Source organism: Fistularia commersonii, chromosome 9 (assembly GCF_037954325.1).
Source record: "Fistularia commersonii isolate RoL2024-O1a breed Wild chromosome 9, RoL_Fcom_v1.0, whole genome shotgun sequence".
Lineage (NCBI taxonomy): Eukaryota > Metazoa > Chordata > Actinopteri > Syngnathiformes > Fistulariidae > Fistularia > Fistularia commersonii.
This window is the reverse complement of record NC_141292.1, coordinates 13,287,050-13,301,162: the sequence shown is the minus strand read 5'-3', so window position 1 is coordinate 13,301,162 and position 14,113 is coordinate 13,287,050. Positions and strand designations below refer to the sequence as shown.

At 43.3% G+C, this 14,113-nt stretch overlaps 1 protein-coding gene across 1 annotated transcript; it reads left to right on the top strand.

Moving 5' to 3' along the window:
• The first annotated feature begins 707 nt into the window (after positions 1-707).
• Positions 708-14,113, top strand: LOC147231277 (kinesin-like protein KIF2A). Its single transcript, XM_086152592.1, has 21 exons — positions 708-828; positions 2,607-2,701; positions 3,217-3,336; positions 3,711-3,765; positions 4,732-4,851; positions 5,854-5,954; positions 7,267-7,362; positions 7,853-7,907; positions 8,070-8,232; positions 8,313-8,403; positions 8,480-8,543; positions 8,631-8,722; positions 9,137-9,279; positions 10,045-10,249; positions 10,442-10,552; positions 10,630-10,697; positions 11,352-11,435; positions 12,262-12,406; positions 12,635-12,736; positions 13,736-13,871; positions 13,949-14,113. Exons 1-21 carry the CDS (start codon positions 768-770, stop codon positions 14,032-14,034), a joined length of 2,193 nt encoding a protein of 730 aa, XP_086008718.1. The 5' UTR covers positions 708-767; the 3' UTR covers positions 14,035-14,113.

Below are 14,113 nucleotides of genomic sequence, written 5' to 3'. Positions count from 1 at the left end.
AAGGCAAGAAGAATCTTAAGTTCTGACCGAGAACTAATGTATAAGTACGGATTTGCCAACAAAGGAAAAAAGGCCAAAAGCCCATATTTAGTTATTTTAAAGTAAATTGGGAATGATCTCAAAATTAGGCAAAGGATACTAACAAATACATCAGAAATGAACAAAAATGATCAAACTACTTAAGTTTCAGTTATTGTAATGGGTTTTCTGCTTAAAATCTACACTACAGTTGAATTTATCACAAGCCAAAAGAAGGAATCTTTTGTTTTATCAGTTTCATATGAATACCAGTATGGTATGCAAAAGTAAAAATGCTTGAAATTGAAATTTGATTGAAATCACTTCAAAGTAGTTAGGCAAAAAGACAGAAAAATATTGGATAAGGAAAGACTATGCCTAGAAGAAATAATGAATGAAGAAATAATTAATATAAAATATTATGCATTGGAGGATTCTAAACTATTTTCCCAGATGACTAAACAAATACATTTAAATATTGCGGGAAAAAAATCCCCCATCATCTGAAAAAATGTCTGCAAACAGCCATCCGTGATTGAATAAAAACAAAAAGTAACAACGGCTCAGCACCGATGACATTGCCAAGGGGCTCCGCCCGCACATGCGCAGTAGCGACCCCCTCCCGTCAGCGGGTGACCTCAGTTTCTGCTGCAGCTCCACAACTTGGCTCACACGTGCACATACGCGCACGCGCCCGGCTCGCCAAATTTACACTTAAAACACACACACAGGCGCGCAAAGGGGGGACAATGGCGTCGGTTTTCGGCAAAATCTTCGTTGGGATTTACGTGGAAATAAAACGGAGCGACGGTAGGTAGCCTAGCACCCCGCTTTCCAGCCTCCGCCTCTCCCTTCACTCTCTCCGTACGGCAGACTCCCGGGTGATGGGGCTAACGTTACCGAGCAACGCGAGCTAGCAAGCGGCTACATCCTCCTAACCCGAGGCGCCTTCCTTCCCTCCCTCGCCGCGTCTCAACCGTTAACGAAAAACGGATACTCCCGTTTTACCGGCCGTTTTTGTCCCCGGGTGCCGGCTGGACGAGCCGGCGGGTCGGTCCGCCCACCTGTCCAGCTTTTAATGAATTAATGAGAGGGGAAGAAAAAAAAAGGAGGGGGTGGGGGGGGGACACCCACCGACACCCACCGACACCCACCCCCGGGTCCATCGCGGGCCTCCGGTTCAGATGCGGTGGAGACGACCGGCACCGCTGCATCAGCCAGCTGTGGCCTGGAAAATCACCGCCGAGGGTTGAAAGCGGCCTCCCTCCTCTTGTAACCCCTTCTATTCTCACTCTTCAGCTATTTTGTCTAATTTTGGGGCCTTTTTTCCGCTAATTCTTGCTGAGTAACGGTGTGAATTTGAAATTAGCCACTTCTTCGGGGATGAATGGGCAGTGAACGCACCTCTCAATGATTGACAGGAGTGTGTTGCATTTGAGTGGCCACACCCTTTAAATCACTGTCACTGCTGACGGGAATATGTATATATTTTTTATTTCCTGGTTGATGTAGGGTCAGAGGTTTACCAAGATGGTGCCAGGGTAGATTAGGTGATTTGAAATATATAGTCTTTTATTCATTTCTTCTTTTCCTCAGCATTTTTTTGTCATATCTTGCTGAGCTTCAGATTTATCTGAGCACATGTCAAGGTGATTTGTTATCATTTGATTTTTATTCGACTAAATGTGAAAGTTGAAGTAACTGTTATTTTTAAATGACCCATTTTCCAATTTTATTGAGTTCCTTTTTGTTTCAGCCATTCAGATAATGGAACATACTTGTTCCAATTTCAGTTTGTTTTCCCAAATATATCGGAACATTTCAGGATATTCATTCTAAATGTTTTGGCTAAAACGGGGTACATTCCAAATTACCTCCCTGGCAATTTCAGGATTTTTTTTTTAATCTCGTAGGGTGACGTAGTTATATCAGGTGTGACCAGAAGTCTGACAGCTTGACGCATCACTGAAAACAGTTGGAGCCATTAAAACTTTGATTTGAACCGTGTTTCAGTCGGAAAGTGACTTGTACCTTGTTGGTCTAAAGGAGCCAGGAGCAGGAATATATTTCAGCCATGCTTGATTGTTATTCTTGTCAAAATCTTCTCGTCTTGGCATCTGGACTTGAATTTCTTCACTTGAAGGTGTTTCAGCCCTCATCCGAGAGGCTCCTTCAGTTCAAGAACTGAAGAAGTCTTTATACGAAGCTTGGATGTAATTTCTAGACTACATAGTGTTGAATATCTGAACTGCCTTTATTTAAAAAAAAAAGTGAAAATCAGGTGGTTGTTAATATGCTGTTGCACTTTTAACAAAAGGAATAAGTGGACATTCTTTTTGCTTAGTTAACTCAAAAAAAACCCATAATCACCATCAGCTGTCATCGGGATCTATACATCCGGTCATCATTGTAGTGCAGCTGCAGTTAAAACCAAGTGATCAGATCTTTTAAATAGAAGATATCTTTCGGCATGGTTTTCATGTTATAGCGGCCGATAAAATCACCAATATGATCGGTCTGTAAGGTGATTTTTGTCATGGAACGTGAGCGGGTTTATTCTCTGTTGACGTGGCGCTCCTGTCCTGCAGGTCGAATACACCAGGCCATGGTCACGTCGCTGCATGAAGACAACGAGAGCGTGACCGTGGAGTGGATCGAGAATGGGGACACCAAAGGAAAAGAGGTTGGTCCACTTTAAACTTTTCACATTAATTCACTCCGCATTAATAAATCTATCTTGTCTATTTTAACTGATCTATCGATTTGTTTTTAAAACATCAGAAACTGGTGAAAAATCTTATTTTGCACAATCTCTCTGGATGTATTTGACATTTGTGGTGGTTTTTCGTAGCAACATCAGCAATCATTTTTAACCCAAACTGTGATATCTTTCACTCAGAGTTGCTGACATTTACTGTTGCCTGTCTCAAGTTGCAAAGTGCAGCAAATTCTTTGATAGGACATCACAGTAGAATAGTCGATTATCGAAATAATTTCAAGGACTTTGAGGAGAAATGACTGTTGTTCAGCTTCCCAAGAGAGAGCCGCATGTCTGTGTCTGAGAGGTAATATATCCTTTTCAGACTTTGCGTCTTTTCCCGCTGTTTTGTTCGTGCAGCAGTTGGTCTCTGGGGATCGAAGGACATCTATGTTGAAAAGATCATTACCTGAATTAAAACCCTCTCGCTTCCTCCTCAGATTGACCTGGAGAGCATCTTCGCTCTGAATCCGGACGTTGCTCCCGAGGAGGAGATCCCTCAAAGCCCAGAGGCTCCTCTTCCTCCCTCCAGCGGTGCCAAAGCCAGCAAAGTACCTAAGGTCTGCTCGCACTTCATTTTATTAAATATTCTGAGAAAACATTGGATGGTTTGACCATGAATTGCTGTCCGTGTCCAGAGTTTTTTTTTCACTTTGGTCAATGTTTGTATCGATGGGAACCCAAGGGATCCAGGATTTCATTTGTACTTTAACTATTTTTTTTTGCTCGCTCCCGATCAGGGCAAGAGGCTGGGCATTGAGGATGACTACCAGTGCTTTTATTTGCTCATGAGTGAACTTTTAAATTGCTTTTTTTTTTTTTTTCAGCTGACTGATCATCTTTGACTCAGAAATGTTCCTCTCTTCCTTCCCCCAGTCTTTGCAGCAGCGGGAGCTTTCTTGAACCACTGTTTGGTTTGTGTTATTTTTCCCAGACCAGGCGAATCACAGCAATACCCAAGCCTGAGAATGCGCCGCGGGAAAACAGAGGTACGTTTTACAGGGCCGACCGCACACTCAGCCGGTTGAATCCACACTTGATGACAGGTGGAGTTTACCTGGATATCATTCAGACAATAGGTGGGGAGGCGGGAGTCTAGCTGGTATGGAGACTTGGGTCAAATACAGTGACTGTATTTGAGCGCGCAGCTGGAGCGAGGGGTGTGTCTGACTGAGAAACATGGCGGCTGCCATGGCAACAAATTATCAACCGCAAGCTAACCCAGTTGCTAAAGCATACGCTGCTGTATTAGTCTATTTTGCGTCCGTTTTCTTTGCCTAGCCAGCTGATCGTAGTTCCTGAACCAGTTCTGTTCAATATTTTTAGAACCTTGGTTTAATATAAAGAACCTGTCATTTTGAACCAATCAGTAAACAATTGGACGACTGAACAACCTGTAAGAATAACAAAAGGCCGAACGTAACACCGGGAGTAAACATCCAGGTCCTGCAGTCCACACTCGCGGCACCAGCCATCTATACTCCACTGTTAATACCGATTGCTGCTGGAAGTGGCGTTTATATCCAAATCAGGAGATTGAATAAAAGCTGAAATGGAAACACTTTTGTTTTGGCTTCACTTACATATTTTCATGTTCTGTCCAATATTACATTATAATAACTTTTTTTTTATAATACATGAATGGATATATAAATGGTTCTTTAATACAAACAACTCAAATCATGATGTTTACTAAAAACTGAGTTCTTTCCCAGAGCTGTATTTGTATAATCTTGATAGTATAACTCATTTTTTGAGACAAATTAAATCACTGTTCCCAGTATTGCAACCGGCCCTGAAACTGCTGTCCTCAGGTCTGCAGCAATCAGCTTCTTCTCTCTTCTTACCAAATGTACCTTTTGATACCACACAGGCACAAGTGAAATGTCGGTTATTTCCGATAATGATCCCTCAATCTGCACGAGCGACTGATTATTATGGTGTGTCCTCCTCAGCTGCAGCAGTGGGAACCACCAGGGCCCGGCCCAGCCAGCACAGCCAGGTCGCGGAGCCTCCTCCCCCTGCCATCCCTGCCCAGCCCGCGCTCAGCCAGGCCCTGATCCAGCAGCAGAATGGTATCAGCCTCCCTGAGGGTTCTTCCCTCCCGGCGCCGTCTCGTCCCGTATCAGTGATGTCACCTCGTCTCGCAGCTGAAGCCGTGCCGTCAAAGGCCCTTTCTGATGCTCACTGGCTCTGTCCGCCCTCCCCCGCGCCGCCGCCGCCGCCGCTGCCGCCTCTGACTGCTACCCTTGTTTTCTGCCACATTACACTGAAAAAGCGTTCGCTGCGCTCCTTAACAGCATTTCAAAGATTTTACACACTTTTTATACAGTGGAATGCAAAATTTGAATTTTAAAAGAAAAATATTGATGCTGAGGAACTTGCAGCAAGTCAGTGGTTTTGTTTTGGCGTTTTTTTTTTTTTTTCTAACAACCCAAACTAAAACAGCCTAGCACTCCAAGCCCAATATGTCATAAATGTTAACATTTTGTTTCTGTTTTACATTTAATACACGTTTCAGCAAATCTTGGAGCAAGATTATTAATCATGGTCGGAGTCTCAATAACTTGGTGGGTCATGTAACATGTTCTCCAAATGTCAAGCCCATAAGCGTGCAAAAATAAGTAAAAAAAACAATTGCCTGATTGATTGTCTTGTTTCACATAAATGTGTGATTTGTGAATCTCTTCTTTTGTGTTCAGCGCCTAATTGGGCGGAAGAGTTGAGACCTTTTAATCATTTTTTTATGAATAATAACATGAAATATGGTGATGACATCTCTCTTTCTCATAATATCTTAATCACACAGATTAAGTGGCAATATTAATCTGGTAAAGTTATTAAACAAGTAAGTTGTTCCCCCTCTAGATTCTACTTTTCTTTGACATTTAAGGACACAGGACTTGTCCTCTAACCTGTCAGTAACCTTTTAGATAAAATCAATGTCTGTTGATCCCTAAAAGGAAAATGTGGTTTTTGTTGCAAAGGCGTTAACCTAAAGATACAGAGCTTTGAAATGACAACCTTGAAAATATTGATTTTTTTTTTAAAATTTATTTATTTTTTATTTTTTCTAGCACGTAGGAAATCCAACTGTGTGAAGGAAGTGGAGAAGCTGCAGGAAAAGCGCGAGAAAAGACGACTTCAGCAGCAGGAACTCAGGGAGAAGAGAGCTCAAGTGAGGGGGACTCATGCAAACACAGACACACACACATACGAAGACAAACATACAGATACAAAAGCATTAACACAAACACGCAGAGACACACAGTCAACGTAAATATTCAATCATTGGACGTTTTGTCGCTTTTAGAAATGTAATCGCAGTCAATATCACAATAATTTACCAAGAAAAAAAGCTTGTTTCCTTTCAATGTAAAAGCAGATTTTTTTTTTCATAAATGTCATTTTTTGGTAAATATATAATGTAAAATTAGCGTTTGCATAAAGTAATTCAATAGAGGTCCGGTGGGGTTGGAATAAGTGAAATGGAGATTTTCTAAAACGCAGCCGATGTGTCGAGTTATTGAAGAAGTAAAAACACCTGTGTGTGGGAGGGTTAGCCGCTGGGTCATCAGTATTCCTGATCCAACTGCGACATGAAAACGAAAGAATCACTTGGAGCAATTCAGAGAAAATATAATTGAAACGTGGTGGAGATCAAGAAGAGTTCCAACTTACAAAGCATCCAAGCACGTTCAGTTAAATCCTTACAAACTGAGTGACTTTACATGCAGGGAATTTGCTCAAAGGCACGTGGGACACGTGTCTGAGACAAAATTTAGCCTTTTTTTCGGACATGCGACTTGACATCGATCGTCAAGTGAAGCTCAACAGTTGACCGCGTCATACTCCAGGGATGCTTCTCAGCAGAACGTCCTGGAACGCATTTAAATGTCGAGTAGGGAAGTGATTGTAGTAAAATATAGCCAAAAGCCCCGGGGTGAGAATTGGATACAATCTGCAAGAGAAGTAAGACTTGGGAGAAGATTTATTTATTAGCAAGCGCTACATAGAAGTGTCTCAAAGATGATGGTCTATGTTCCGGAGTCAAAGCCCAGATCTCAATCCATTTGCAAATTTGTGGCTGGACTTGAAGAGCTGAAAAGAATTGAAAATATATTGTAGTGCCAGTCTGAGTTAGACAGAACCACACACACTCCGTGCTGTGAACGCAGCCAGAGGTGCATCTACTAGAAAAGGTCGTGAAGCGAGTGAATACTTATGCAATCATTTGTACCTCATAATTTTAATTAATCAAATTTTTTTTTAATGAAAAATGTTTTTTTGCAAATTCTTGCCAAATAGCTACATTATGTTGACTGGATTTAATCTATAAAAAGCTGAAAGGTTCAAGGGGGCTTCCATTTTATTGGAATTGTGTATATACGCATCCATGAGAGAGACACACAAACAGCCAAACAAACACAAAAAAGCCCTGACAGTAATAAACGCACACTGATGCGCCGGTTGTGTGTTTGTGATTGCAGGAGGTGGACGTCAACCTGCCAAACTATGAAATCATGTGTATGATCAGAGACTTCCGAGCCAGCCTGGACTACAGGCCCCTCACCACTAATGACCTGGTGCGTCTGCCGTAGCGCTGACTGTGCATTTTCGGCGCCCGCAATGCCAGGAGCCGCATCAGATGCCTTAACGCAGACGTGGCGCTCGTTCGGTTTGGCTTTTTTCAAGACGTTTTAGAACACGTGAACTCTTCCTCTGTCACTAGTGACGTCTATCCTTTAGTCTGGTTTTACCCTTTGCTGGTATTTTTATCAAAGTAAAAAAAAGAAACAGCCAAATTGTGTTTTGGCCTTGTTGGCAGTAAAGATTAACAGGCATGCAGCTCCCAGATCTGTGACACAATCATATCCGCCATTAGAATCAATACACAGCTTCAAAACCGTTAGGATAATCAGAAACATGAGATCGATCCGCGTTTGTGACTTTTTCGATGGTCACATGAGCTCACAGAGGATGTTTTTTTTTAGAGAGTCCCTCTTCATCCTCATTAGCTAAAGTCACAAGACTTGAGGGGGAAAAATAATCACAATCACTGGTCTTTTGTTTCAGATCGAAGAGCACAGGATATGTGTTTGCGTCCGAGCTCGTCCTCTCAATAAGAAAGGTATAACACACACACAAGCGTTTACACACAAGTTCAAGATTTTCCTCCTCTGCTCAGCTCACGTGAGATCCTGTCCGACATTTGTATTTCCACCTGACACGTCTGTCTGTTTCAGCCACCGGCCAGTCGGTGTTTTCAAACATTTTCCCCGCTCCTTGTCAGAATTGTCGGTGAAGGACTTGGATGTGATCACCATCCCCAGTAAAGACGTAGTGATGGTCCACGAGCCCAAACAGAAGGTGGACTTGACCCGGTACCTGGAGAACCAGACCTTCCGATTCGACTACGCCTTCGACGAGAACTCCACCAACGAGATGGTTTACAGGTGCGTCGCTCTTTCCACTTTTGGACGCAACAAGCCGTTGGAGAGCGCCGCCGATCGACGCGCCGTTTCTGCCGCCGCAGGTTCACCGCCCAGCCGCTGGTGGAGACCATATTCGAGAGAGGGATGGCCACCTGCTTCGCCTACGGACAAACAGGAAGTGGGAAAACGCACGTGAGTGTGCCTGCTTTAACCCGGCGGAGCCTCCCGTCGCGCTTCCGCGTTCTAACTTCCGTGTTTCTCCTCCCAGACGATGGGAGGTGACTTCTCAGGGAAGAACCAGGACTGCTCTAAAGGGATCTATGCACTGTCTGGTAAATGAAATCCCTCCCGCCCGCTCCCGCTGCCTGCCGTCGCCGCCGTCTGACTCTGTTCCCACCCCCCTCCTCCTCCCCATGCAGCCAGAGACGTCTTTCTGATGCTAAAGAAGCCAAACTACAAGAAGCTGGATCTCCAAGTCTTTGCCACGTTTTTTGAGATTTACAGCGGGAAGGTAACCGACCGACCATAACGTCACCAACATTATTGACTACTCCACAAATAGGCAGCGGTGATAGATTGAAATCATGGCTTAATGATGGAATTCCAACCCAGAACCTCCGGTTTCATCTCTTCAAACATCCCGAGCACTTTGACTTAATGTTTTTCTGTTGTAAAAAAAAAAACAACTTTCAGAATTTGCAGATTTCTTTTTAACTTTCACCCCAATTTCCAGCATGTACTGTTGTTATCGCTATTCATTTTTATTTCTAGATAGTCATTTCTCTGATTACCTTCATGAAGTTGCCATCAACATAAACAACAAATAATTTAGTTTCAAATATAGACCGTGTTCGCCTCCATGCCAGACCGCTGTTTTGCCGTAGAGTTTAAAATCGGAAACTGATGAGAACGCCGGTGTCAAAAGGTGTTCGACTTGCTGAACCGTAAAGCCAAGCTGCGCGTGCTGGAGGACGGGAAGCAGCAGGTGCAGGTGGTCGGGCTGCAGGAGCGCGAGGTCAAGTGCACCGAGGACGTTCTGAAGCTCATCGAAGTGGGAAACAGCTGCAGGTACGAGACACAGGATCGTGGAGGAAGATGATGCTCGACACAAATAAGCTTTTTTTTTTTTTTCCTTCTGTGACAGAAATGGAAAAAAAGTGATTAATAATCAATAAGAAGCCAAAATATGAGTAGCATTTTATCGTTACTTTTTCTGAAGGCGTGAATCCTAAATCTGCCGCAGTTTGAAATTTGATTCCATGGAGATTTTTCTTATTTGCTATTAAGAACTGTGGCTGCCTTTGAGATTCTATTGATTGATATATTGAGTGATTTTCTATTAATATTTAATATACATATACATACATCACTTTTTGATGTCTTTCAGACAAAAATGTGGGTTTCTTTTCTCAGGTTTCAGTTGATCAAAAGATTCTGGAACAACATGTCTGGGTCCCTATTTTTATGTGGAATTTATTATAAAGTTATTATTATTCGAAAAGGATGGATGATGAATTACATTATTAATTATTATTATTATTATTAATAATTACATTACATACAAACATATGAATACAAACATACAAACAACAATACAATCCACCCAATTAATTGAATTAATGTCGAGATTAAAGTGACGAGATAAATATATTTAATTTAAGCAAAAAATTACCGATATATGTTTAATTTTTTTCTTTAAATTGTACATTTCAGACAAATTGTTCATGCATGTTTAATGGCCAGATTTGAAAATTGGCCACAGTGCAACATTAGCAGTTAATTCTCCACAAATATCAGCAGCTTTCTTAAGAAGTCGCTTTCGTGTTTCCTCAGGACGTCTGGTCAGACCTCAGCGAACGCCCACTCCTCTCGAAGCCACGCCGTGTTCCAGATCATCCTGCGCCGCCGGGGCAAGATGCACGGAAAGTTCTCTCTCATCGACCTGGCGGGAAACGAGCGGGGAGCCGACACATCCAGCGCCGACCGGCAGACCCGTCTGGAGGGAGCCGAAATCAACAAGAGCCTGCTGGCACTCAAGGTCCGGGCGCAGAGCTGCGGGGCATTCCTTTCACATATCGGAAAGAAATTAACTCTCTGGCTAACTTGGTTTTTGGTAAAATGAATAAATAAATGAGCAAAACCAGCTCGATGACAAATTTTGAAATCAAATCGATTTGAAAAAATGACCCTCGCGTTCGTTTTGACGATGAAGGTCGCTGTCATCCCGCAGGAGTGTATTCGAGCTCTCGGTCGAAACAAGCCGCACACTCCGTTCCGGGCCAGTAAGCTGACCCAGGTGCTGAGGGACTCCTTCATCGGAGAAAACTCCAGAACCTGCATGGTAAGAAGGCCCGCCGCCTCCCCGTGCTCACGTCCCCGTCCAGTCGGAGACACGCCGTGACCTTATTCTCTCCGCAGATTGCAACCATCTCTCCAGGAATGGCTTCCTGCGAAAACACCCTCAACACACTGCGATACGCCAACAGGTGGGGCTCTTCAGAGTAAAAGCACGCTCGGGTTCTTCTCGAAGGTGAAAAGCAGTTACACCTGCAACGGCACATGTACCCATAACTCAGGTTAACTTTGCCCACCAACTCCCCTGCCTCATAGATAACCTGACATCATTAATCCGAGATTGAAATTAACTGGTAATAGGAGCCAGGTACAATCACACATCCCAACATATAGCTTAACCGAGAGATAACAGTGGTATCAGTGTAGAAATAAAATATGTGTGTGTGTGTCTAAATATACACAAATTTAGATGAATATATAAATACACAATAGGATGGATAAGATAGAAATCTCAGATAATGCGTCTGACTTAATTTTAACAACATTTACTTTTTTTGGTTTGTGTGTGTGTGTCTGTGTGTGCGTGTGTGTAAATATACACAGAATTAGATGGATATATCAATACACAATAGAAGATAGAAATCTACAGATAATGCTTCTGACTTACTTTTAACATTTAATTTTTTTGGTGTGTGTGTGTGTGTCTGAATATACACAAAATTAGATGGATATATAAATACACAATAGGATGGATAAGATAGAAATCGAGATAATGCTTCTGACTTAATTTTAACAACATTTAATTTTTTTGGTGTGTGTGTGTGTGTTTTCTCTCATATTTCCAGAGTAAAGGAGTTTGGAATCAGCCCGTCAGACATTCCCTTCTCCCAGAGTGGAGTCGGACGCTCTGAACTCTCTCCGACTTACGAGTATGAACACTTCACCGGCCCTCGCACTTGATGCTTGTGGCATCACTTAGAGCCATAAAAAGCTCATTTTAGATTCTACTCTTGCGTTAAAAGGCTGGTTAAATGTTGATAAGTCCCACCGGAAAGACTTCAACTGAGGATGTTTCTGTTTTAAGCCTTCTGATTAAAGTCAGTCATGTTAGAAAAACTGCAAATGAACTGGAGGATGATGCAAGAATTTGGCTGAAAATTCACACAAACCGTTTCAGTTATTTATTAGTATTAAAATATATAAATGTAATTTTTTTTTTTTTTTGCTCAGTCAGTTCACTTTTATTTTGATAATCATAAGAAAGTCCCTGCATCTTGCTTCAAAATAAATAAATAGCAAGAAATCAAATACAAATAGATTTAATGAATAACAAAAACATTTGAATAAGGATCAATTTTAATTCAAATGAAGTTACAAAGTCCATAAACTTTGTTTCCCCGGTCCTTTTGAATATTTGTCATATTTTCTTACAAAACCTTAAGATAATTTATGGGTAAATTTCTGGGACATTTGGATAAACAATCTTACTACAACTAGTTTTCAGGTGTGTTTCTTGTATTTTTACTTGCTTTATTTGCTAATATTTTGGTCAATCAGTCACTTCCATCGGTTAAACTGAGACATGTCGCCGCTCCGCCCTCAATCTGAAGGTCGATTCGCTGTGCCGTCACATTTCTAACCCCCCCGGCGTCCAAACATCGTTCCTCCTCACCGATCCCATGTCCTCACGTCGCCGTTGTCGTCACGGTTACGCACGTCAGCTGTCCCACTAACGGTCGTCCGCTGTGTCGCCAGGGTGAAGGAGCTGGCGGCGGACCCGGTGGCCGCCATGGACAGCCGTCAGGGAGGACACATCACCCAGCTGGAGGTGCTGGAGGCGCAGTGGGGGGTCGGAAGCTCCCCGCAGAGGGACGACCTGAAGCTGCTCTGTGAGCAGAACGTGAGTGTTAATTTCATCCCGATTCTACCGCTGATGTGCAGGGTTTTTGTGAAATTAAGGTATCATTTCATTCATTTCAATGTGATTCTACTGATAAGAAGCTGGTTTTTTTTTGTTTTTGTTTTTTCTTGCTCGTTTTCATGCACGATCTTTCCATATCACGTAGCTTCTTTAAGTCGAGAACCACGTCGGAGCCTGGATGTGTAACAAAGTATGTGATGTGTTCAGGAGGAAGAGGTTTCCCCGCAACTCTTCACTTTCCATGAAGCCGTGTCCCAGCTGGTGGAAATGGAGGAGCAGGTCCTGGAGGACCACCGGGCCGTTTTCCAGGTACTCACTCAGTACAAGGTCTCTAACCGCTCACTCTTAATATCCATTTTTCCGCCCTCGACTGGACAGAGCAACCATTTTGACGGCCCCTTGACCTTAAAGTCTCATTAACGCTAAATGTTAAACCCGTCTATGGAGAGAGCCTTTTGTCCATCCTCTGCGGAAGTTTCCCGTGTCATTCTGTACCTTCTTGGGAAACTGACAAATGCGTAGCCAAATGGAGCAGTGCCATCAGAAGTGCAGTATACTTGAGTGCGACCAGTAAAAGGAAGAAGAAAAGAGAACAATGTAGTATCGGAATAACCAGGGAGAAGAATGTCGCAATGTGTTGAATAGCTGCACAGACCGCCGCCATCTTCTGCACTGCCTGTTTATGTCGGTCTCTCTTAGTGTACATTACCAGCAGTTCCTCCACCGTTGCTATGTGTCCATGCGTAGCTTAACAAACCGTGGGAACGTAAAACACGCAAGGGTAAAATGTAAGCGGTGACGTTCGACAACCTTTGAAATGGGCGCATGTGTTCACATACATAACCTGAGCATAAATGAGCCTCAAAGTGCAGATGCTGTTGGCAGCAGGGAAGTCACACAACCAGATGCATCCAATTCAGTGTGATGTTACAATAAATAAACAGTCGTCACAACTGTTTATTTATTGTAGCATCACACTAGTATTCACTACTGAGTAGTGAGTACTACTGAAACTCCCAAGGGAACAGTTTGCCAAAAATAAAGACTACAAACAGGAACAGGGGTGGCTGAAACAGTCACTTCCTGGCTTTCCCTGATTGGTCAATCGTTTTGAGGTGTGGGATGTCTGATCCCGGGTTTCAGATAAGGTCTAAAGATGGCGATGTGTTCGTATTCTCTTATTAAAAAAACGAAACTGCTGAAAACATTACAGCTGATCGCCTTCTTCCTAGCCTTTAGCTGTTTCAAAAATGAGATAGAGACGATTTTCCAGGCCGCCGATGAGAACTGTGAATCTTGCAATTGCAGGAATCGATCCGCTGGCTGGAGGATGAGAAGGTGCTGCTGGAGATGACGGAGGAGGTGGACTACGACGTGGAGTCCTATGCCACCCAGCTGGAGCAGATCCTGGATCAGAAGATCGACATCCTCACCGAGCTCAGAGGTAAAGCCCCGCCTCGTGGATGCGGGACTGGGGGAGGAGTGTCGCCTCCCCGGATTAAAAATCTGCCTCCCTTCCAGATAAAGTCAAGTCCTTCCGCTCGGCACTGCAAGAGGAGGAACAAGCCAGTAAACAGATCACCCCCAAGAGGCCGCGAGCGCTATAGACCCCCCCACGCACACACACACAATGACCCGAGCACCGATCTGATGACTTCCTGTCTTTCTGTGGTCGCCCCTCCCCCC